Below are 26206 nucleotides of genomic sequence, written 5' to 3' on the forward strand. Positions count from 1 at the left end.
AAGTTTGTTTTTCAACTGAGTTGCACAGTTTATGAAATGATTTATCTTTGTCTGATTTGTATACATCACAGAGACATTTTAGCAGGGGTGTGTAGGCTTCTTCTATCCACTGTATATTTGGAGTGTGGGAGTACACCCACGCAGGCACAAGAAGAACATGCAATCCTCAGACAGGGAGTGTCGTGGTTGGGATTCAAATGAGTGACCCTAGTGCTGCTAGGGTGACGTTTTAACCACTTAGCCACTGTGCTGCCCCACTGTACTCTACTGTAAAAAAATGAAATGTCTACCTTCTGCATCTGATAAATGTTTTTGCTTAGATTTCAGAAAGTTCACATGTTTACAAGTGGTAATACTTTGTCCTGGAGTCCACTTCTAGGGGCAATGGCCTGTTGTCACTCACTGATTATTCTTGATGGGAAGATTCAAGGTGATCCTCTGGATCTGAAAATGTTTGAAGGAACAAGCTGGGTAAGATTGTTGAAAAATGCTTAAACTTTCTATATTGTTTTCTATGTCAAAAATTATTAAATGCTCAGACATGACATATCATTTCAATGATGTGCTAGAATTACTTTGATTTGTTTTACAATTAAAAAAATATATTTTTTTTTGCAGGAAATAGATGAGTCATGCCAAGTTGACAGTTGTGAGGAGGTTACAAGAAATCACTATCTTGTTGTAAAACCACAACAAACTATCAGTTCAGTAAGTAATATACAGTAATTCATTAAACAATTTAGGGTCTGCAGCTTGTATATCTATCTGGCTTCAAGCCTATTTGGCCCAAGTGAACTATCTGAAGTGGAACCTGGAGTTCGAATGTTACTAAACCCACAACAGTAAAATCAGTTTATATATGCAGTAAAGCATGCTTGATATACTCACTATGGAACCTAATCCTCTGCATTGTGAAAAAAGGCTGTTTGGTCCTGTCTTCTCCGATCCTCCCCTTCTTCCACTGTCCCCATTCCATCTCCTGATAGATAAAAGCATTGGGGGGAGCTACACTTGCTCAGTATGGTGTGCATTGCTAGAGAGGTTTTTTTTGTTTTTTTTTCTTGGGAGAGTGCATGTGATTAGCACAGAGCCAATCAGCACTGTCCAGACAGAGGGTCAAGGGTACTGTATCCTGCTGTGCACTGATAGAAGTCAAAATACTGCTATATACTGCTGATGAGAAAAGGTATTTAGCAGTTTACATTTACTAAAATAATTGCATTTCCATGTTCTGTGTACTGTGGGAGATGACATATAGTGAATGCAGGCTCCTAGGTTTAGTAACACTTAAAGCAGGGGCCAGCCGATATTTGAACTATGTATGAACAGGCTGATTGCACCCAAATTGTTCGATCGATCTTGGGTTAAACCAGCATGTCGGATTTTTGATGGGATTATTGCCAGCGGCAATAGTCGTCTAGCAATAATGACTGTGTGTTCCCCCGGCAGGGACAGCTCCAAACTGCACCCCCCCCCCCCCCACCAGAGAACACAGTAGCTCCACGGGAGGGATTCTACAATCAACACTGACTGTGTTAATGGGGGAGTCGGGTGATTTTCTTTCCCAGAGCCATGGGAAAATGTATGGCTGGCTTTAGGCTTCAAGTAAACAGGGAAAATACCTCAAACTAGCAGATCAAAAGTTCAAAACAAATTTTATAAAGTATTATTTTACTGAAAGAGTAGCTGATTCTTGGAATAGACTTCTAACAAATGTAGTGACAAAGTCAACAGTAAGTGGCTTCAAACATGCTTTGGACAATCATACATCTATACTAATCTATACTAAAAATTGGGGCAGACTCGATGGTCCACTTAGTCTTTTTTCTGACTACATTTTAAGTTTGACTGTAATAAAACTGTATTCGATCGTGACTACTGTTGTGATATATTTTGTATACATGCATTTTCCTTTCCTCCCAGCTTTCAGTAGATGGCCTTACAATCCTACAACAGTTTCCATTCTCCTCTAGCCTCCAGCGCATGTCTGTAGTATCTCAGGTTATCGGAAGTGGGGAACATCTGGTTTTTCTGAAAGGGGCCCCGGAAATGGTGAAAAGGTTTTGCCATCCAGAATCAGGTATATAGAATCAGGTCTATAGATTAAAGCATCACCTAAGGATATTGAAATATTTAGTAATATACACCAATGCACATTGCCTTGAGTTTGTGGTAGGGTCAGGATTTCAACTGATAATACTCTTTTTATGTTCACCTGGATATATGTCAGGTTTTCAGTATAGATAGGCTGCACTATAAAATTCCCATAATTTTGCACATTCAGTTCTTACTAACTACTAATATTTTCAAAAAATAAATTTAAAATGGACAAATATTTTTTACATTTTAGCTTTATGAACAGTCATAATATGGTTTAATAGGGTATCTTTACTAATTTGGATTCACATTAGGCTATGTTTATCTGTAAGATATTAAATGCAGTATGATTTATATAAAATGTAATGTAAAATATGTAAGGCAAAATTTTACATTGCATATTACCTTTAGTCTACAGTAACTTTGGCATTTTGAAGCTTAACACACATTTCATAATTTCTGTGTTATCTGAAGGGAAGAAAAACATGCTGACCTATGTATGGTATACAAGCTTGCAAGTTCAATGGACAGCATTAAAAATACACAATTGCTTTAAATAACACCCTTGCAGGATCCCTTAATTTCACTGCTTTAGCAGATTTACATACGTAATTTTGCAGTTGTGGGTTTTGTGCGCAATCGCGCTCCAGAGGCGGCTCACTCCCACTGTGAATTTACACAGCGGGAGCCAATCAGCGGGTCCCATGGACCCGATGTTGTTGGGACCCACCGCTTGTTCAGTACTCTGGCAGAATGACAATCTGCCTATGTAAACAAGGCAGGCTGTCATTCTGTGAGTGCAGGAACACCGATCCATATCTTCAAGAACTAAAAGCACCTCCTCCACAGTTAGTAATCACTCCATAGGCACACATTTAACCCTTTGATCGCCCTTGATGTTAACCCCTTCCATGCTAGTGTCATTAGTACAGTGACTGTGCATATTTTCAGCACTGATCACTGTATTAATGCCACTGGTCCCCAAAAAAGTGTCAAAAGTGTCAGTTAGGTTTCCGATTTGTATCACAGTCCCGCTATAAGTCGCTAATCACTGCAATTTCTAGTAAAAATACATAAATCAATAAATAAAAATATCCCATAGTTAGTAAACGCTGTAACTTTTGCGCAAACCAATCAATATACTCTTCTTGGAATTTTTTTTACCAAAAATATATAGCAGAATACATAATGGCCTAAATTGATGAAGATATTTAAAAAAAATGTTATTGGATATTGTTTGTTTTTTTCAAACTCGTCGGTCGTTCTTTGTTTCTAGTGCAAAAAATAAAAACCACAGAGGTGATAAAATGCCACCAAAAAAAAAAAAGCTCTATTTGTGTTAAACCTTTCGTAGCTGAAGTGGAGCACTTGTACATTGTACTTCCAAAAATATGATATAGATGTTGTGGTCTACTTATTTACAAAAAAAATAAAAAATAATCAGACAGAAATTTTTAACAAAAAGTATTTTACTAAAAATATAACTAAATTAACAATGTCCCATGATGCTCACCGGTTTGTTTACAATGTGGAAAAGTAAGGCAGACTGTAAGCTGGCAGTAGTGATACTGCCATTAAATGAATGATTTTTGGATGCAGAGGACAGATTTTTGGACATGTGAGTGAATTGGCCAAATCTGTCCACTTAGTTTGCCCCTTTTGGTGAACTGCGAACAAGCTGGGTTCAGGTTAAACTCATGGTCGATCTAAGCTCAAAGCTCATCACTACACTGTAAAGGGGATGGTTCCCTTTTTTTTTATAAAAAACAAAAGCAAAACAAAAAAACATGGAAGTGTTGAACCAGTAAACCAGTATTAAAACAGAGATTCAACATTTTAAATAGACACAAATATTTAACAATTTCTAAGAAAGAAGAAACCTTAATATACACAGTCATACATTATAAACAAGGAAATAGTTGTAACATTATAAAATATGGGCAAATCCTGGATTGAATTTCAGAATGAATCCACATTTACTAAATGATAAATATAGGTTAAACAGTATACTAAAGCAATTTTCCCATTGAAGAACAGATGTGGGTGAATATGGGCTAATGCTGTTTGATTCTGTTTTTACCCAGCTAAAGTAAAATGAACCTCTCTTGATAATAAGTGAAAATAACTATGATAAATAAACAGAATGAACAAATTCAAATATATTCACACACAACAGGTTAGATAAATTGATCATCAAATCAATGATAAATTGATTCCTTCATTTTCTAATTTGTAAAGTTAGAGGTTACTATATACTGTAGTTCTATAAAACACTGTAGTTTGTTTCTAAAAATGAGTAGGTGAATTATCTATGTTGTGTTAAATCATATGTCAACTAGGCAAATACATCATAAAAGGCATTGGAAAAGTTATAATTGCAAACAGTTACCTTACGGGTTAAAGTAGTAACTAACAACTACTTTATATAATTCTGTCTTCAGTTCCTGAGGATTTCTATGATGAACTCCAGCAATACACTTTGCAGGGTTTCAGAGTTATTGGCCTGGCTTATAAGAAAATCCGAGAAACTAAAGATCTGAGCACAGAGAGTTACACAAGGTAAGACATTATAAATTTTTACACATTTATTCTGTTATTCTGTTATTGCTATGTAATGTTTTATGTAAACGTTTGGGATTCTTTCAAAAAAATGTAAATAAGTAAATAAATAAATATAAATATATATATATATATATATATATATATATATATATATATATACACAGTATATATACACACACCGTATATGATATGATATATATCAGCCCAATGCTGCATCTTCCCCCTGCTGGCTCTAAGACAGAGGAATGAGCGATCAAACACATCTGAGCGCCAAAAAACAAAAATGCTATTTAATTCATTTTTAATATTCAACACAAACTCCTCTATTTATCCATTTTTCCTCCCCTTTATTTTGCTGATAAATCATTTTGAACCCCCCCCCCCCCCCCCTTACTTTTCTGGTCATGGCCATCTTGAGTGAGGAAAAATGATTCATGTATCATTTACTTCCTGGAAGCCATCTGCCCTTAGCTCAGGCTTACCACAGGTAGGAGGGTGTGTTTAGCTGAGAAAACCCCTCCTCCCCTCCTGAAGACTCCTGGGATTTATGACATCATTAGTCTAGGCATAGAAAGTAGGAAGCAGCTGAAGAAATGTGAAAAACAAGCAACTATTATATATTTTCCTGCATATTTACTAATTACTAGCAGCGTAAGCATTACAAATAGTCAATGTTGATTGAGAGAATGAAGTTCCAATTTAATGTCTGTGCAACTCTCTTCAGTAGCAGCATTCAAGTTGAGTATTTTCAGTTTTATTGACATTGACTGATGTTTTAATTTATATAAATATATTTTTGATTAAAAAAATATTTGTCTTTTTTTTTTTTACAAGAGAAGAGGTAGAGTGTGAACTTCTCTTCATTGGACTTCTAATATTAGAAAATCGTTTGAAACCAGAGACAGTTCCTGTATTATGTGAGATGAACAATGCCTTAATCAGGACTGTGATGATTACAGGTATATGCATTATTGCGTCTCTCTAGATTTAACACAACCAATAGGTTAGCAATAAATGAAATCTAAAATGTAATTCCTTGTGGTAACAACATATTGTTCCTTTTCTGTAGATGTTTAAAGTTGTATTTATTTCCTCTTGAACTCCTTTCAAAAGTGTTTCCGATGTTCAGTGCATATATGTGTTAGGTAAAATGAGTGTTATAAATATTAAAGTATTAACCCCTTCCCGCCGAGCGTACACAGATATGTGGCCTTGGCTTTCGGGGGTCATACCGGGATGATGCCCGCAGCTGCAGCTACTGTTTTTTTTAGAGACAGCGATCGGCTTTCCAGCTATAACAACCGATGTGGCTAAAAGCCGCTCGGCTATTATGCCGGAGGAGTGGGAGGGGGCGCCCCGATCAACAATCACTTTCCGTTTACTCGGCTGCCAATGGCACCGGTTTTAAAAAGATATACAGTATTCAGAATCGCCGAAAACTGCGATCTGAATACTTTGAAGTGCAAAGGAGGGATTGGGGGTCTTTAACATTTTGTTCAAACTTCATAATTACCGTATTTATCGGGGTATAACACGCACTGGCGTATAACACGCACCCCAAGTTTAGGAGGGCATTTTAAGGAAAAAAGTTTTAGGAGGGAAGTTTAAGGGAACAAAAGCATTTAAATGCCCGTCAATGCAGCCTTATCAGTGTGCATCTGCAGCCTTGTCCATAATTGCAGAATGATCAGTGTCATTTGCAGCTTGCCCACCGCTGTTTGCAGCCTTGCAGAATGTCATTTGCAGCTTGCTAGTTTCATTTCCAGCTCCCCAGCGCCGTTTGTAGCCCTGCCCATGTTTAAATATTCCGCCGCCAAGACAGACCGAGCGAGCGCCGCCGAAAAAGACAGAGCGGCGCCGAAAAAGACCGAGCCATCTGCTCGGCTCTGCTCGTAGTCCCGCCTCCCTGCTGTTTCTGGAGCGAGCGCTGCCGAAAAAAAAAGACCGAGCGGCGCCGAAAAAGACCGAGCCGTCTGTTCGGCTCCGCTCGTAGTCCCGCCTCCCTGCTGTTTCTGGTGCGAGTGCTGCCGAAAAAGACCGAGCCGACTCTACTGTGTATTCGGCTTGGCTCGGCTCGCAGTCCCGCCCAGTATGGGAGCAGGGAGACGGGACTACGAGCGGAGCCGAGCAGATGGCTCGGTCTTTTTCGGCGCCGCTCGGTCTTTTTCGGCGCCGCTCTGTCTTTTTCAGTGGTGCTCAGTATTTTAGCCTTACAGACAGTGGGGATCAGCATATAACACGTACCCACGACTTTCCCCCGATTTTAAGGGAGAAAAAGTGCGTGTTATACGCCAATAAATATGGTACTACTTTAATTTACATACTCTGGTAAAGTACATAATACAATTTTCAAAATTTAAATTAGGAAGGAAACACTGTTCATTATTCCCAGCTTTCACTACTTTGTGAGATTTTTTTTTTTCCAGCTAAAAATGAAAGATAGGCTGCTTTCACACTAGGGCTAGGGCGTTGGGGGCGTCGGCAGTAAAGTGCTGATATTTTTAGTGGCACTTTACCATCGTTAAAAGGGTTAAAACCCCCTCGTAAAGCCAGTGGTTCGGTGACGCTGCCCATTGATTTAAATGGGTAGGGGTGCTTTAGGAACATAGACTGCTCCTACAGTGCTGCAAAGATGCTTTTTTTTTCTGTTCAAATTTTTTATTGTGTAGAAACATAAGGACAAAGGTTACAGTCAGACACTTTCGAGGCCGTAAATACAGCGCATGGCATCAATTTAACAGGGATAAAAGACAAAAACAAAAATAAAGAAAGCATAACTTATAAGTCACAAAGTATACATAGCAGAGGGTATTACGTTAGCTCTCTTCAAGTTAAAACAAGGAGATTAATGAATTCCATAGAATGAAATCTAGTAGGGGGGGGAAAGACCCCCCACCAAGCTTCAGCATAAACAGCAAAACTACTATGTCGGGATATGGGAGAACATAAGAACAGTCAATTCGTCAGTACACAGGCCTTGTTCATGGTTCAAGAAACACAGGTAAATCGTATGTAGCCATATGCTAAGAAAAAGAGAAAGAAAAAGAGAAAAAAAAAGGGGGGGAGACAGAGTAGGAAGAAAAAAGGTAGCATGTAAAGGGGGGACAGAATAGAAGTGGGGGAGAGGGGAGGGAGGGGGGTGGTCGGTGTCGGTAGGAGCACTCGGAGCCCTAGACAGCCATCAGATTAACCAGTTAAAGTGTGAACTCAGTTTATGGTACAAGAAGGGTAGAATCAAAATCTTGGGGAAGAAAGTTATCCACCCATGGAGCCCAAATTCGCAAGTGGTGGGGGACACGGTCTAGCAACGTCGCTTCAATCTTGCTATGGATCATAGCACGAGTCACTCTATGTTTAGTTTCAGTTATATGAAGGTTCGGGGTCTTCCAAGCTTTAGCTATAGTCTGTTTTGCAGCCGTAGTCAATTGAAGGAGAAGACGGCATTGCGATTTGGAATAATCTCCCGGGATATGATTTAGGAGCGCTATGGCCGGGTCAGGGGCTAGGGTATCATGTAGCAATGCTGAAGCAATTTGGAAAACTGCCAGCCAGAAGCGCTGTACTATCGGGCATGTCCACCATATATGAGCATGTGTACCCCTTTCCCCACAGCCTCGGAAACATACTGGAGAGTAATTTGGTAGGAATTTGGAGATCCTAGCTGGGACCAGATACCACCGCATGAGCACTTTATAATTAGCCTCTAGGGCTACTATGTTTTGAGTAGATGATTTAGTCATGGCCCACACATGGGACCAGCTCTCCATATCAAGGGTCAGTTGTAGGTCCTTGGACCACTGCGCAGCATAAGAGGGAAGGGTAGTAGAGGAGTTGGTTAGGTGGGCATAGATGGCTGAGATAGTACCCGGGGCGTGAGGGTTTGAGGAGCAAGTTTTCTCGAAAAAAGACATATTGGTGAGAGAGGTAGAGGAGCCAATTATTGATTTGACGAAATGGGCTATTTGGAGGTATCGGAAGGCTTCAGAGGGGGGTAAACCATTTTGGGTCTGAAGAACTGAGAAAGATCTAAGAGAGGTATTAGTAACGAGATCAAGTATTCTGCAGAGACCAGCTTGGGACCAGAGGATAAATGACCCAGGCTCTGTTAGAGCTGGGTAGAAACGGGGGTGGCCAAAGAAGGAAAGTAAGGGGGAATGCCGAGAGGCCAGCCCAAAAGGGCCACGCAATCTGTCCCATATTTTTAGAGAGTGCTTCGTGATAGGATTAGTTATAGGGCCACGCGCCAAGGGTGGGAGCCATAATATGTTGTGTATCAGTAAAGGGTATAACTCTATCGCTTCCAAGCTGACCCATAGGGGGATTTCTGTAGTAGCATGAAACAGGGTCACCTGAGCCAGCTGGGCAGCCTGATAATATCGAGTAAAGTTAGGTATACCAAGACCTCCCCTACTTCTATCCCGGAGAAGAATGGATCTCGGAACCCTGGGTTTGATTGAACCCCAAATGTACTTGAACACCCGAGACTGTATAATACGATGGAAGTAGGACGGGACTGGGATTGGGAGAACCCTATAGAGGTAGAGGAGTTTAGGCAGTAGAGTCATCTTAACGGCCGTAATTCTGCCTATCCAGGAGACACAGAGGGGTTTCCAGGTTTCTAACAGTGAGGTAAGGTGCGATAGCATGGGAATATAGTTAGCACGGAAAAGAGCGGAAGGATCTCCGGTCAGTTTAACTCCCAAGTATGGGAGTGTAGAAGCGGACCAAGGAAAGGGGAAGTTACTTTGTATATGTGCCAATTCCGAGGGAGAGAGGGACACATTTAGAGCTTTAGATTTCTGTTGGTTAACTTCTAGGCCCGAGATAGTTGCAAATTTATCTAGAATAGAAATAAGATTCGGGAGGGTTGTTCGGGGGGAGGTCACGAATAGGAGCGCGTCGTCGGCAAATAAGCAGATTTTGTGAGAGGTGGATGCTACTTCAAGTCCTTTTATATCAGGGGAGTTTCTGATTAGGGCAGCGAGAGGTTCGATAGTCAAAGCAAAAATAAGGGGGGAAAGGGGGCAGCCCTGTCTAGTTCCTCTTTCTATGGGAAAAGCATCTGAACGGAAACCCGAGTATTTAATATAGGCTTGTGGTTGATTGTAAAGAGCATTCACCCATTGAAGAAAATGAGGGCCGAACCCCCAGCGCTTGAGGATATAGTCTAGGTAGGGCCAGGACACCGTGTCAAATGCTTTTCTTATATCAAGAGATAACAGGTGCATCGGAATTTTACGGGTCTTGGCTAGGTGTTGGAGTAAGATTACCCGTCTAACATTATCACTAGCTTGGCGTCGGGGCATAAAGCCCACCTGATCCTTATTGACCAACTTACCAATTATCGGGTTAAGACGAAGGGCTAAAATTTTGGCTAGGAGTTTAATGTCCAGGTTCAGCAAGGAAATAGGTCGAAAGTTAGACCATAAGGAGTTATCAGTGTTAGGTTTGGGAATCATAGCTATTATAGCGGTTAGGATGTCTCGACCAAACGTCCGATTCAGCAGAAGGGCATTAAAGGATTTACAAAGGAGAGGGGTCAGAATGGGGGCAAATTTTTTATAATACGTGGCAGAGAGCCCATCTGGGCCAGGTCTCTTATGCGGCTTGAGTGTCTTGATAGCTGCAAGTATTTCTTCCGATTTAATGGGCGCTTCTAGGGATTCCCTATCAGTGTCAGTCATAGATGGCAGGGAAAGGTCTTGAAATAGGTGGTCAGCCATCCGTTGAGAGAAAGTAGATTTAGCTTTATATAGGGTTTCAAGGCGATTACGGAATTCCCGGAGTACTTTAACGGGGTTACTCGTGTAAATATTCTTACCTATTTTAAGTCTAATGGGGGCTTGGGCTCTATCAGGGCGTCTAAGGCGCATAGCCAATAACGTATCCGGTTTATTAGCTTTCATATAGAGAGTATGATTGGATCTACGGATAGCCTTGTCAGCCGACTCAGCCAGCAGCAGATCCAACTCAACTCTGGATTTTTCCATCGTCAATCGATTTTGATCTGTTGGGGAGGACTGGAACTGTAGAAAGGCTTGATGAAATTTCTGTTCCAACCCAGCCAGGTGGAGTTTTTTAGTTTTCTTAAGATGTGTGGATACTGAGATACAGGTGCCTCTAATTACTGGCTTATGTGCTTCCCAAAGTAAAGTAGGGGAGATTTCAGGGGTGGAATTATTTTTTATATAGTCCCTAAGGGCAACTTGAATGTCTAAAAGGAAAGACTGATTGGTGAGATGAGCTTCATTAATGCACCATGAGCGATCTCGGGATTGTGGAATCAGAGAGGATATAGAGGTTATTACTGCGCAGTGGTCCGACCACGATATGGGGTGAATAGAGGAATCAATCAGAATTGGGGATGAAGCAACTGACAGGAAGATATGATCAATTCTGGAAAAGGAGTTATGGGGATAGGAATAAAAAGTGTAATTTTTCCTGGACGGGTGACATTCACGCTATGTGTCAAGTAGAGAGGCTTATTGTAGTAGTTTCCGAAACCGTAGGGACAGAGCGTACTGTTCAGGGGCATATGGGGATTTGTCCAGATGGGGTTGCAGAACTAGATTGGAATCCCCACATAGAAGCAGGGTGCCCTTACAATGGGTCCGTAAGACCTGGAGCAGATGTGAAAAGAAGGGGATGGGGTTGTTATTGGGGGCATAATAGGAGACCAAAGTAGTTTCTACATCTTGGAGTAGGCCTACTAGAATAATATATCGCCCCTCAGGGTCTTTAATTTCTGAGAGTACCGAAAAGGGGAGGGTATGATGGATAGCTATCAGCACACCCCGCTGTTTCGTGGCTGCGGATGTGGTAAAAACCTGGGGATATCGGGAATTAAAATATTTTGGGGTTGCGTTAGAGGAAAAATGGGTTTCCTGAAGAGCTACTATGCCAGCCTTCAGGGACGCAAAAGTCTTGAAAGCCTTGACCCGTTTGTTAGGGGAGTTTAATCCCTTAACATTTAGCGAAATAATGTTTATGGGGGCCATCGGGAGGGTATTTGAAAAATATTAAGGACCTCGTCGTCCCACCGACACACGACCAAAGGGGGAGGAAGGAAAGGGGGAGGAAGGAAAGGAGGGAAGAAGAATAGAGAAATAGGGATAGAGAAATGAGATTTGTAAGGCAAAGACACGGGTAACTTGTGGTGGGGAAAACAGAAATCCGTTGCCCGACCAAATAGTGCGCAGACTCCCCAGCCGGCCAGCCAACCGGAGGGTCTGCACACCATACTAGGTGGAAGCAATGACAGTTCCCCGCCACAAACGGAATCTATTGAAAACAGATCTAAGAAGTCTTTAAACAGCAATGAGATATCACATTAGGATAGCCATTAGTAGCAAGCTATGAACAATAGCGTGACTAGCTAAGCACTCTTACAGACAGACTCACTGTGTGTGCAAGAGTAATCGTATGCTAAATAAAGGAGCAAGTCATTTAGACCACATAACAGTGCTCATATAACAGGAACAGAACAAAATTTGGCTAACAACAGCACAAAAAATATATATAAAAGAAAAAAAAAAAATAATAATAAAAAAATAAGAAAAGTTCGGGAATAACAGGGTTCGAGCCTGTGCAACCCCAGAGGGTGGTAGGAGACTGCATGAGCCCCCCCCAAAACATACAAAGAAAAGGGGGAAAGCCCATCACAGGACAGTCTCCTTAAGCCCTGTTGGAGGAGTTAGGCAATGAAAATACGAACGTGTCGGGGCCTCACACCAGGGTACCTCCGGTAGCACTCAGTATAAAAGTAAACAACAGGATTCAGCGTGGTGAGTATAACGGACGGTCAGATGCAGTCTCACGAGGCGGACAAGCTGGGGTCCCTTTTCGTACAGAAGAAGGAGCTGGTGGAGGCCTTCTCGGAGTGGCAGCGTAGGGGTGATTCGAGATCCGGGCTGGGGTACGAGGTAAGGCCACCTCAGAAGGCTGAGGTGGAGCAGCTAAGCGAAGGGATTCCAGGAGACTCTGGAGGGCTTCAGGAGAGGTACAGGTGTGTTGCTGCCCTTGGAACGAGAACTGTAAAGCGAAGGGAAATCGCCACGTATATTTCACCTGATGTTGTTGCAGAACCTGTAGCTGTGGCTTCATCGCGCGGCGTTTTGCGATCGTTAGAGGGGCTAAATCGGAGAAGAGTTGGTAAGTATAGTCTTGAAAGATAAGGTTGTCTTTCGTACGTGCAGCAGCCAATAATTGTTCCTTTGTACGAAAGAAATGGAGTTTAATGATGATGTCCCGCGGAGGGCCATCAGGCTGTCGTCGGGTGAGGGCCCTATGTATCCGATCTAATTCCAATCGTTCGATCGGTATGGAAGGCGACAGTTCTTGGAAGAGGGCAGTAACAAAAGATTGGACATCATCAATTGCTTCTGGTATACCTCGCAAGCGCAGGTTGGATCTACGGGATCGATTCTCCGCGTCTTCTAGGCGAGAGAGAAGGGTGGTATTCTCATCTCGCAGGGCCGCTTGCTCCTGGACCTGCTCTTGTAATGTAAGTTCAATATCATCAACTCTGGTTTCCAGATCCGACGTACGTTGGCCCAATTCCCTGATCTCTCTGGTCAGCTTGTTGGTGATCTGGTCCGAGGTGGATTTAAGTGCCTTGTGGAGCATGGTCTCCATCAGGGATAAGAAGTCCGCCTGGGATAATCCTGAGGGTGGAATAGCGGGGGGGCCCTCAGCGTGGTCATCCTCCTCATCACTATCCGTGTGGCCTGTACCGTCTGGGGAAGCAGCACGTTGCAGAGCTAGGGCCTTCGCCGCCATCTTGGACGAGGCGCGGGCTAAAGCTTCCTTAATCGGTTTAGGCTTGTTCTTGCCTCGCTGACTTGTCAGGACCATACCGTAATGGTCAGTATGCGTTCCGGAGGCGATATGTCGAAAAAGCGGGGCTGCAGGGTGGCTCAAACCCGTAATAATAGTCCGATGTTGTGGCGGGGAGTGCGGAGCTCTAGTGGAACACGTCCTCCATGCAGAGCCTCGCGCATGCGCCCCCCGCAAAGATGCTTTTTTTACCTTCCTGCAAGCGCACTGCTCCAGTGTGAAAGCACTCGGGCTTTCACACTGGAGTGAGAGGAGAGGCTCTTTACAGGGGATATTTTTAGTGCTATAGCGCCTGTAAAGCGCCTCAGTGTGAAAGCAACCAAAGAAATATAGGCATGGTTCAATCACATGTAGTTGGATTGTAGTTTGTTTTATACTTTTTCACTTTCACTATCAGTTAGCAACCTACAATGAATCATTTTTTTATTAGTCCCACTTTAGCATCCTGAAAAGTGAATGGTTGCTTTTTAATAAATCATTTATCATATAGTTTTTGCTCTTTTCACTGATTTACTGTGTATAACGTTTTATTTTAAATATAATACCCTATTCCAAAACCAAACAATATCATATTTCTGCCATAGGTGATAATCTTCAAACAGCAATTACTGTAGCACGGAATTCTGGCATTGTACAAAAGAATGTTAAGGTTATTCTAATTGAAGCACGTGAGCCAACGAAAGACTATCCTGCCTCCATTACATGGAAACAAATGGAAGGTCGTAATGGCGAAAGCATTGAAATAACAGTAAGATATTTTAAATCTTTCTTAACGAAGGAAGTTTAATAATAAAAAAAAAATGACAGAACAGCAAAACAGACATATGATACTGTATGCATTTAAAAGTATGGGGTTGATTTACTAAAGGCAAATAGGTGGGTCACTTTTCAATGGGATTTCCCTCTGGCTTAGTGAATGTGAAGAAGCTCTGCTGACTTCCATCATCAAATCACGTGCAAAATAATTTTTTTAAACTTCTTTTATTTTAATTGCACATGATTGAGTATTCTTTGCAAAGTCAATTTTTCATTGCATTCACTAAGCTAGGGGGAAATTTCCTTCCAAAGTGAAATTCCCTTGCAAAGTGAACATTCTATTTACTTTAAATCAAGCCCAACGACTTTTAATCATCACATATTTTTTATATTACATGTTGATTTTCTAATATGCGATAAGCCCCAAGGCAATAACACAAAAATGTATCTTCTAATATATTGCATAATAATACATTTATGATTGGGATGTGTCTTGCTTAATGCCATATGCAATTGTAATTTATTTTATTACAGGCAGTGTCAGGTTGATATGATTATAGCAGTATATGAGAAAAAAAGGGAGGGGTTTTAATTATAGGTGTCGTCAACATGCCTGATCTTAACTGGAGTTTCCAAACTGCACTTACACAAGAAGGAGCAGATATAGGTTGGAGGCTTTAAATGAGGTTTCTCTGATACAGTTAGTAAAAAGATCAACCAGAGGAGATCATATTCTGTATCTGGTACTGACAAATAGGAATCACTTATCTGATGATAAAGTAGGAGAGCTTGTATTTGGCTTGATATTTGAACAAACACTGAAAATTCATATACAAAAACAAAAGTTCTTGATTTCAAAAAGACACATTTTCCCGGAATGGGTGAATTTCTAAAAATGTAATTAAAATGTTGGAGCTACTCTACAGGAGCCAATAATCAGTGTGCACTTGAAGTCTACCATCTGAAGCAGCTAGTTGGGAAGATACTGGAGAGATTAATAAAAGACCACATAGACGAGTTTTTGCAGGAAAAAAAAAATTAAGTAACAGACAGTATGGATTCATGAAAGACAGAAGTTGTCAGACAAACCTGATTTCTTTTTATGAGGTGGGATATGATCAACATGTACAAATATATAAGGGGTCCATATAGTGAACTTGGTGCTTAGTTATTCACTTTACAGTCAACAAAGAGGACAAGGAGGCACTCTTTACATCTAGAGGAAAAGAGATTTCATCTCCAAATACGGAAAGGTTTCTTCACAGTAAGAGCTGTGAAAATGTGGAATAGACTCCCTGCAGAGGTGGTTCTGGCCAGCTCAGTAGATTGCTTTAAGAAAGGCCTGGATTGATTCCTAAATGTACATAATATAACTGGGTACTAACATTTATAGGTAAAGTTGATTTTGGGGAAAATCCGATTGCCTCTCGGGGGATCAGGAAGGAATTTTTTCCCCTGCTTTAGCAAATTGGATCATGCTCTGCAGTTTTTTTTTTTGCCTTCCTCTGGATCAACTGTGGGGATAGAATTGGGTATATGGGATTGTATGATCTTGTTTTTTTTTGTGGTTGAACTGGATGGACTTGTGTCTTATTTCAACCTGACTAACTATGTAACAATGTAACACAAACCATGCTGACAGGGGAATCCCTCCTACCGAGCAACTGTCTGCTCCTGGGGGGGTCGGGAGTGGGCAGGGGAAGCCGTCCCCACCAGCAGAAGACAGTGATTTATGCTAGCGGCTATAGCAGCCGCTAAGGAAAATCACACAAAAACCCCTAACTAATGAATTATGGACTTTACTGGCACTACTAAAGTATTATAAAATTATCAAATCTTTATTAACACAAAGAATACAAGTGAATACAAGTGGTACAAATAATACAAAGAATACAAGTGGTATAGGCAATAACAGAGTTGATATGAACATTCACAAGTAAAACTATTTGATACTGTTTGTTAGTTTCCTTATCATCCCTGCAGTGATTGGGTGATGGGTTGCTTGCTGTGACTTTGACGTGTTTCACGGGTTGCTGCCCACTTCATCAGGAAGAAATATCTCTAGCCAAACTCTATAACAATGAAGAGATATTTATGAGTTAAACGCAAACAGACTGTTAAGTAGAGCGGTACACCCCCGTTTTTGGGATAAGAGCTCAACATACCTATCATATATGTATAGAAAAACATGCATAAGCAAATGTACCACTATTACAACCAGTTTCTGCCAATTTCCCCAACAGATGGAGCAGTTCATTGTGCAAATATGTGTCCCTTAGTATCTCCAAAAGACACAAGTTAAGTGTTGGTAATGAGGAATATCTAAGATAAATAATAGAAAAAAAATGGATGACAATAAAAATGTATTGACAAAGTGATACAATAAGAAAGAGGGAGGACAAAAAAGAAGAGAGTCCATAGAATAGAATGGGGGTCCTGCAGAATCCCAGCTACACCTCTACTCCCTATATTGAGAAAATATTGTTATGCTGTGCTCCCCATATATACACTTAATCAAAGATCAAAGCCTCCACCATAATTAACAAACTCATCTATGAAGTCTGATAATCACAGCATCTAATGGCCCGTACACACGATCCAAATCCAATCGTGTTTGTCCGATCAGATAATATCGGATAAACTGTCGCGATCAGCTCTCAAAAGCTCTGTACTAATGATCCAGTTACGATCGCATCCAAAACTGTATTTTTCGTCTGATTTTCAGATTACGTGTACAGGTCATAAGTGTATCCACATGTCTTAAAGAAAACAAGAGTAAAATACCTTATTGAGTTTGCATAGCAGTGTGTAGTAAAAGCATGCACAGCTTGAAATGTTGTAGCAGCACAGAGAGGACAACCAGCCGGGTCCTTTCTCCTTCCAGTGTGGTAATAGCCTGTCCCAGAGGATCCCTTCCATGTGGTTCCCTATATATAGGGTAAAGGGGTGTGGGTCTGAGGCTTAGCAACAAATCGCAGCTTGTGGATGCACCACACATGCGTCAGCCATGACGCCACGAGGTGCACACGCATCACGATCTGAGGTGTCCACACTGTGCCCGTATACAACATCCACAATGCAGAGAACCACCAGGCTGGAACAAAGGGGCCAATGGGCATGCAAGACCCAGTCACATGACCGATCGTGTACACCCATCATGTGACTGTGCCACAAGACTTCCACAAGACTTCCCAGGCTGTGTATATCCACAGGCCGGAAACAGTGCAAAACCCCATTGGACTGACCCCAAGGGACAGCAATCAAAAACACAGGAGGGGTCCCCCCCATCTGCCCAGGCGAGCACACGGCCCACAAGGACCCTCCCACAACGCCACAAAACAATGGCCCCTGGGAACCACCTGACCACTCAACGCCCATCCACTCCCCATTCTGCACATCCCCTCCACATCACCCAGCACAGATGAGGGCCAGGGACAACATCAAAAGGATTGGTCAATTATATTCTTGGTCTCAATAAGGTTGAGAACCCCTGGTCTAGAGAAAAAAAAGGGAAATGTAGACATGACTGAAACCTTTAAATCCATAAAGGATGTGAAAAAGTTTCAGGGCAGTATTTTTAATATGAATGAAAGATCAAGAACATGGGAACATGGCTTCTAACTAGCAGAAGGAAAACTCAAAACTTTAGAAAGTAATATTTTAATACTTTTAAAAGACATCCAGCAGAAGTAGTGAGACAGTCAACAATAAGTGAATTTAAAGGGTGACTCTGTATTGGGGGGGGGGGGGGGGAATTAGCAAATAAAAAATAAATAAAATAAAAATAATATAATGTATATACAGGTCATATTATGTTCGAATATTATCAAAATTACCTTTCCTTTTCAATCTGCAGAAATATTATTTCCTGCTTGTGTGATTGGCTTACTGATTTTCCCAGAAGTGTGTCTGTGTCCACCAGTGTTAATTTCATAGACGAAAATATTTTCATCATACTTTTCGTCAGCTGCATGTTTTCAGTGAGGAAAACTAAACTAAAATAAAATCCAATGTTCGTCAAGGAATGAAACCAGAGCAAAAATGTCAGGGAGGGATGTTTACCCATCCGCTTTCCTTGGAGCTCCGCCTGTCTGTTAAAGCCCAACCGCCTGACTCTATTCACAAACTGCATTTGCTGAGAGATGTAGGCTCCCATCAAGCCTTTCCCTTTCCCACACAGTTCCACACATTGGACTTATTTACACTATCTCTTTGGCGCCCTCTGCTGGCATTTTCTAAATCTGCAACAAGATTCCACCCCCAGCTTATAATATTAGCACATTAAAGTTTAAACACGTATTGTACTACCACATAAGAAATAAGTATGGGGCATCTACTAAGCTGCTGAAAAAAAAGTATTTTCTTATTTATTTATTTTTTAATATTTAACGTTGGATATATATTTAGGTGATATGAGTAAGTCCAACCCCTGAAAAACAACCCCACACCATAATCCCATAATTGTAAACTGGAGAAGTGCGAGTTCCATCGTGGACAGGTTACATTCCTGGGCTATGTCATTTCCACTTACTCTTAAGGCATCAGCATACCAAGACATTCTGGACAATTTCATGCTCCCAACTTTGTTGGAACAGTTTGGGGATGTCCATAAGCAAAGCCATAAAGACATGGATGAGCGAGTTTGGGGTGGAGGAACTTGACTGACCTCCACAGAGTCCTGACTTCAATTTGAAAGAACACCTTTGGGATTATGTAGAGCGGAGACTGCGAGCCAGGTCTTCTTGTCCCACATCAGTGCCTGACCTCATAAAAGCACTTCTGGAAGAATGGTAAAACATTCCCATAGACACACTTTTAAAACCCACCCCCCTTTCTCCTCACAAAATTTGATTGACAGCAGCAGGAGACAATGGCTCTTGCAGCTGCCTAAGTCCTTGTGTGAAGAGGAATAGAGGGGAGAAGCAGCAATGGGTCGAGACGTGGGGAGGACAAAAATCTGTAAGACTTTTTTTAACTTTAATGCAGGAAATGCAGCGTGATCTGTGTATCTGTGTCCATCAATGCAGCTTGACCTGTGCAGAGGAAGAGGTGAGCTGGCCAGATCATCAGAGAGCGGGGATTGCCTGCTGTAACAGCTTAATTTTGAATTGCCCGGTGTTCCCAGCACTCACCGTCACACAGTCCCACCTCCTGGCCGGGCATCTTTGATGACATCACACATCCTGACATTGGACCAGTGTTCTGTTTATCAAGTGTGCCAGACCAAGAGGTGGGACTATGTGACGGTAAGTGCCGGGAACACCCGGCAATTCAAAAGAAAGCTGTTACAGCGAACAATCCCTATTTTCTGATGATCTGGCAAGCTCATCTCTTCTTCTACTCTCTGTTCCCCTGGCTGGGGGAACAGCTCCCATTCAGCCCCACTGCCGGAGGTGCTTTCCTCTCTTGCTCCTCTCTCCATTCTTGCTTTCATCTCTCCCTTTCCTATTCTTTCTTCTTCCTTTCTCTTACCAGATAATACTTGTCATTGTGGATTGTCACCCCTAAGAGGACAGCTTGGCAATAATAATAGTAACATTTGCTTTGATTTCTTTACTGGTGCTCCTTAGTTTTGGCTAGTCCCTTGCTGATTTAACATGATACAATACCTATTTTTACTGGTTCTTGCATGTAACTATTTAGTTCTGCCCCTGTGTGGGCAAACTGTGAGCTTGTTATATATTCAATAAATATATCAAAACATAAAATGTACACTTACTTTGTGAAGTTCCCTACACATTTACTTCCCTAATTTCTGTGACATATTCACTATTCCCTGTGAATGGGCACAGAACTCACAACATGAAAGGAGATTTTTCAAGTAAGGTCAACTATTGTTTGTATTGATATTACATTGCTAATGTTATAAAATGAAAATGTGTGTTTTGACCATAGATTTCCTTTAAAGTTAACACAGCTTCACTTTATTCACTAACATTCACTTTGCTAAGTGAACATGGAACAGCCTCCAATTCTTTAGTAAATCATGTTACTTTGGGCGTCTCAGCATCCTTGTAGCAGATAATAAATATCAGTCTTCTTGAAAAAAAATCTACACAAGCATAAAACTAAACAAAACGAGTACGAAACATAACAGATATTTCATAATTCGTATAACTCAAATTGAGTATTTGATAGTGCCAATAATTATATTAAAGGTTTTCTTACATTCTACAACTAGGCAATTGACATTGAGCAGCACCATGAAAAGACTAACTACTGTTTTGCCATGACTGGGAACGCCTATCAAATCATAGGACAATATTTCTACAGCCTACTTACAAAGGTATTTTTCAGTTTAAGCTTAATTTGTTTTCTGTATATAAACACATGTGTATATACAAATAATGTTAGACTGATTTGATGGAAAATAATAAAACTAACATTACACTATTGTTTGAGTATACAATAACACTTCATGTCTACTATTTCATTTCAAAATAGCTCTTATTAAATGGTGCCATTTTCGCAAGGATGTCCCCAGGACAGAAATCTAATCTCATAGAAGAATTTCAGAAAATGGAGTAAGTTCCAACCTATCATTTTTCTAGACATAGAAAAACTGTTGGATGCTTGTTTTCACTTGATGTTTTTAACCCCTTCCAACCAAGCGCCAGAATTTCTAGAGCAGCAGTGAACTGATTAAACGTGGAAGGAGTTTTCTGTAGCTCATGAGTAGGTATGTCATATATATTTTAGTAGGAAGCAGCAAGTGGAATGGGGAACCTAATGAGAAAACCAAAAGACAAGCATGCCCATGAAGTTCTGTAATTTCTTGTGAAGTTACAAGTCTATGAGCCTTCAATGTCAATCTGCAATGACAATGCAAATCAATACTACTGAATTCCTGTTTCAAATGTTGAACCCAAACTCCATCTAAATACTAGTGATAGCTAGAAAAAAATACATTTGAGATAAAACCAAATATTAAATATTAACGTGTATTTGTTGTTTTTTTTTTTTTTCAGTTACTATGTTGCTATGTGCGGAGATGGAGCCAACGATTGTGGAGTAAGTTTGCAAATAATACAATGTATGTTTATCATTTTTAACATATATTTACACTAGATGAATACTTAGGCTGCATTCACACCTGAGCGTAGCTTTTCAAGCGTTTTTTGCTGCGTTTTTTACCGCGTTTCGCGGCGGTTTTTACTGCAATTTGCCGCGAATTTGTGCAGGGCAAAAGTTCACCAATGTTAAAAGAAGAAAAACGCCCAAATCAGCCCGATTCGCACGACAAAAAAGGGTCCGGAACTTGTTTGAGCTTCAGGCGTAGGGCTTCAGGCGACTTGGAGTGGAGATGTGAACCGTCTCTATTGAGAATAATGGATTTTTTCCCCTCCAGCGTTTTGTAGCTTCAGGCGTCAAGCTACAAAACGCTCAGGTGTGAATGGGGTCTACTAATTATATAAATAAGTAGTCTAGATATTTGTACAACCAAATTCTCAAATGTCAAATGAACTCTTTTATAAAATGAGCATTGTCACAACACTTCATAATTTTATGTATGGCTTGAAGACTATGTCAAGATAATAAGGGGCCAGAAAATCCAAAAGTGATACCGGTATTTTAAATAAAGGTGGACCCTGGTTAGACTATCGTATCATAGCTTCTTATGTGTCTAGTAATATCGAACAGCAAGTTCTTTATGCTTAAAGTGCCATTAAACCCACATCCTATCGGTAAATTCTGTATTACATGCTGTTCATGCTCACTCAGTCAGTGTGGGATTTGTTTTCTATATTCTGCAAAAGAAAATGGCCCATCCTGTTTTCCCTTTAATTTTCATACCAGACCCAAAGGTCCTGGTAATGGACTGGGGGGGAGGGGGGTCCCATGCTCTTTTTTTCAATGAGTTTTATCTATATTGCTGAGACAATTCATTACAGCCGCGATCAGTTTTAAATGACAATTTTTCCTTTAGAAATGTCATTTTGCTGTGGTGCTGTTCTAAACAAGGGAAACATGTGCCATTTTACAGGCATACTATAGACACCCCCCAGGCACAATATTTAAGGAATATTTCATTTTTATTGTTTCACTTTAAGCATTAAATAAATCACTGCTCCCGAAAAAGCATCCTTTTTAAAAAAAAAAATTGCATTGATACATGTCCCCTGGGGCAGGACCCAGGTCCCCAAACTTTTTTTATGACAATAACTTGCATATAAGTCTTTAAAATTAGCACTTTTGATTATTTATGTTCATGTCCCATAGACTTTAACGGTGTTCAGCAGCTTTCAAAAAATGGTGCTTGTGTTTTTTACCTCTTTTTTGCCACAGAAGGGTGTTCGGGTCATTCCTACCTGTGACTGGCAGAAATCTGTCCCCACCATGCTATTGAAGAAAAATAATGAAGATTTAATTTCAAATATTTATTTGTATGATTATATAAAACAGTTTATTTATATTAATTATTTATTTTTACTCTGTATTCCAAGAGCTGTTTTTTTTTTTTTTTAACGCGTGACCAGCAGCAGAGTACTAGAAGCTCCTCCTGCTTATGTTTTCCTGCAGACAGGCTGGAAAAAAATATGGGTCATGTAACTGTATATCAATTAGGAAAGAAGGTACTTAGATGCTTTTTTTTATTAAAATAATTTCAGTGCCATCATCCACATACAGAAAGAGAAGGGATAATGTAAATTAAACAGTGTGTGTTTAGTATCACTTTAATTTGCGAACCCTAATGATTGCTAAATCCTAACATTGGCAAATTGTGACTGTGCGCATTTATATTTTAGGCTTTAAAAGTAGCACATGCTGGTATATCCCTGTCTGAACAAGAGGCTTCTGTCGCTTCTCCATTTACATCACAAATAACTAATATTCAGTGTGTTCCTGAACTTATTAAGTAAGTTGTTTTTTGTTTTTTTTCATGGTGTGAATGCATTTTTTTTTGTTATTGCATAGGTTGCTAAATGTAATATCTGGCTTCACAGCATTACATTTCGGATAAGGTACTTTAAGAGTATAAAGAGAAGTAGGTTTGAAGAAGGTACACAGTGGTATTGTTATATTGTTGTGTAACCCCCCCACTATATACAGTGGGGGTTATTTACTAAAGGAAAATCCACTTTGAACTGCAAGTGCACTTGGAAGTAAAGTCGCTGTAGATCCGAGGAGGACATGCAAGGAAAATAAAAAAACAGCATTTTAGCTTGCACATGATTGGATGATAAAATCAGCAGAGCTTCCACTCATTTCAGATCTACCCCTTAGATTTAGAGTGACTGCATTTTCAAGTGCACTTTCAGTGCACGCTCAAGTGCACTTGCAGTGCAAAGTGTATTTGTCTTTCGTAAATAACCCCCAGTATCTCACAAAAGTTAGTACACCGCTCACATTTTTGTAAATATTTCATCCTTTCACGTGACAACACTGAAGAAATGACACTTTGCTACAATGTAAAGTAGTGAGTGTACAGCTTGTATAACAGTGTAAATTTGCTGTCCCCTCAAAATATCTCAACACACAGCCATTAATGTCTAAACCACTGGCATCAAACGTGAGTACACCCTAAGTGAAAATGTCCAAATTGGGCCCAATTAGCCATTTTCCCTCCCAGTGTCATGTCAGTTAAATTTGGTCTTATCACTCTCACTCTCTCACACTGGTCATTGGAAGGTCAACATGGCAAAGAACTCTCTGAGGACCTGAAAAAAAAATTGTTGCTCTACATAAAGATGGCCTAGGCTATAAGAAGGTTGCCAAGATCCTGAAACCGAACTGCAGCATGGTGGCCAAGACCATAGAGTGGTTTAACAGGACAGGTTCCACGCAGAACAGGGCTCACCATGATCGACCAAAGAAGTTGAGTGCACGTGCTCAGCATCATATCCAGAGGTTGTCTTTGGGAAATAGATATATGAGTTCTGCCAGCATTGCTGCAGAGGTTGAAGGGTGGGGGGGTCATCCTGTCAGTGCTCAGACCATATGCCTCACACTGCATCAAATTGGTTTGCATCGTAGTCGTCCCAGAAGGAAGCCTCTTCTAAAGATGATGCACAAGAAAGCCGTCAGTTTTCTGAAGACAAGCAGACTAAGGGCATGGATTGCTCAAACCATGTCCTGTTGTCTGATGAGACCAAGATAAACTTATTTGGTTCAGATCGTGTCAAGCTTGTGTGTCGGCAACCAGATGAGGAGTACAAAGACAAGTATGTCTTGCCTACAGTCAAACATAGTGGTGGGAGTGTCATGGTCTGGGGCTGCATCAGTGCTTACTGGCACTGGGGAGCTACAGTTTATTGAGGGAACCATGAATGTCAACATGTACTGTGACATACTGAAGCAGAGCTTGACCCCTTCTCTTTGAAACTGGGCCACAGGGCAGTATTCCAACATGATAATGACCCCAAACACACCTCCAAGATGACCACTGCCTTGCTAAAGAACCTGAGGGTAAAGGTGATGGACTGGCCATGCACGTCTCTAGCCCTAAACCCTATTGATCATCTGTGGGAAATCCTCAGACAGAAGGTGAAGGAGCGCAAGGTCTCTAACATCCACCAGCAATATTATGTTATCATGGAGGAATGGAAGGTGAGCTCCATGCCCAAGAGGGTTAAGGCAGTGCTGTAAAATAATGGTGGCCACACAAAATATTGACACTCTGGGCCCAATTTAGACATTTTTACGTAGGGGTGTACTTACTTTTGTTGTCAGTGGTTTAGACATTAATGGCTGTGTATTGAGTTATTTTGAGGGGACAGCAAATTGACACTGATATACAAGCTGTACACTCACTACTTTACATTGTAGCAAAGTGTAATTTCTTCAGTGTTGTCACATGAAAAGATATAATAAAATATTTACAAACATGTGTGGGGTGTACTCACTTTTGTGAGATACTGTATATCCTAATATATATATCCGAAGGAATGTACAGTATAGAAGTACAAACCTGAACATGTTCTAATTTTCCCCCACTCTATGCAAAACTGTAGTTAACTGATCCCAGAGTGCATTAATATACGCATAAAATATGTAATAATTAATTGGTCCGTCCAACAGAGTTAAGTACAGCAGGAACCTGGGGGGACGCTGTAGGGTATTGGTTCACCTTTTCATTTTTTCTGAAAAGATTAACTAATCCTTAAAGTCATTCCCAACATTCAGTGAAGTGTAGCCATATCCACTGTTATGTAAGGGGTGGAGAAAAGGGTGGCCCAGGAGAGGGGAAGGTACCCGAGTAACCCTATACTTATCTATTATTATAATGCACAGGGCATATTTCTCTGCATCCCAATAAAACTACAAACCAGAAATCTGAAATTTCCTCTTCATTCAAATGCATCCCATGAATTTGAAACTCCTCTTATGCCTCCAAAATGCCTAACATCGACTCAAATGACTTGGTTATGCAGCACAACCAGATTTTACCAGCAGGTGTCACTGTAAATTAAATTTTTAGCTACACCATGGGGTTGATTTATGCAAAGAAACCAATCAGCTTCCAAGTTTTTTTTGGCAAAGCTTAATCGAACAAGCTGAAGTTAGATGCTTATTGGCTACCATGCACAGCTGCATCAGATTTTGCCCTCTCTAAATCAACCACTGTGTCTTTAAAGAATCCCTATCAGCTAGGGAAGTTATTTGTACACAGAAAGGCCCCAAGGTCAGAGATGGGCCTCCCTATTGCTCCTTTTTAATTTGGCATTACTCAACCAATGCATTTGTATAACTATGACCACCTGATTTACCATTTTCTCAATTCACACCTTTGCAAGTGCATTTAATAAGCTAATATTCACAAAGAGAAATAAACTTCTGAAATAACTTCTTCTAACAATTTCTGATTGCAAAGGGAAGGTCGAGCAGCTCTTGTGAGTTCATTTGCTGTCTTCAAATATGTCACACTATACGCCATGATACAGTTTGTTTGTCTTCTCCTGCTTTACTGGGTAAGTAATTCTAGATTTATTGTTATTAAGACTAGAATTACATTTCT

The 26206-nt window shown here is 40.7% G+C and overlaps 1 protein-coding gene across 1 annotated transcript in view; it reads left to right on the plus strand.

Moving 5' to 3' along the window:
- LOC143988154 (putative cation-transporting ATPase 13A4) overlaps positions 1-26206 on the plus strand; it is a 112177-nt gene that overhangs the window by 67911 nt on the left and 18060 nt on the right. The window contains exons 14-24 of the mRNA XM_077487483.1: positions 321-471; positions 619-708; positions 1924-2080; positions 4539-4656; positions 5494-5618; positions 14079-14242; positions 20432-20536; positions 20695-20774; positions 21219-21261; positions 22998-23107; positions 26063-26159. Of these exons, the coding sequence (XP_077343609.1) occupies positions 321-471; positions 619-708; positions 1924-2080; positions 4539-4656; positions 5494-5618; positions 14079-14242; positions 20432-20536; positions 20695-20774; positions 21219-21261; positions 22998-23107; positions 26063-26159 (1240 nt within the window). The remainder of the gene's footprint in view (positions 1-320; positions 472-618; positions 709-1923; positions 2081-4538; positions 4657-5493; positions 5619-14078; positions 14243-20431; positions 20537-20694; positions 20775-21218; positions 21262-22997; positions 23108-26062; positions 26160-26206) is intronic.

Source organism: Lithobates pipiens, unplaced genomic scaffold (assembly GCF_037356315.1).
Source record: "Lithobates pipiens isolate NorthernLeopardFrog02 unplaced genomic scaffold, aLitPip1_a1.2 Scaffold_18, whole genome shotgun sequence".
In the NCBI taxonomy this organism is placed as follows: domain Eukaryota; kingdom Metazoa; phylum Chordata; class Amphibia; order Anura; family Ranidae; genus Lithobates; species Lithobates pipiens.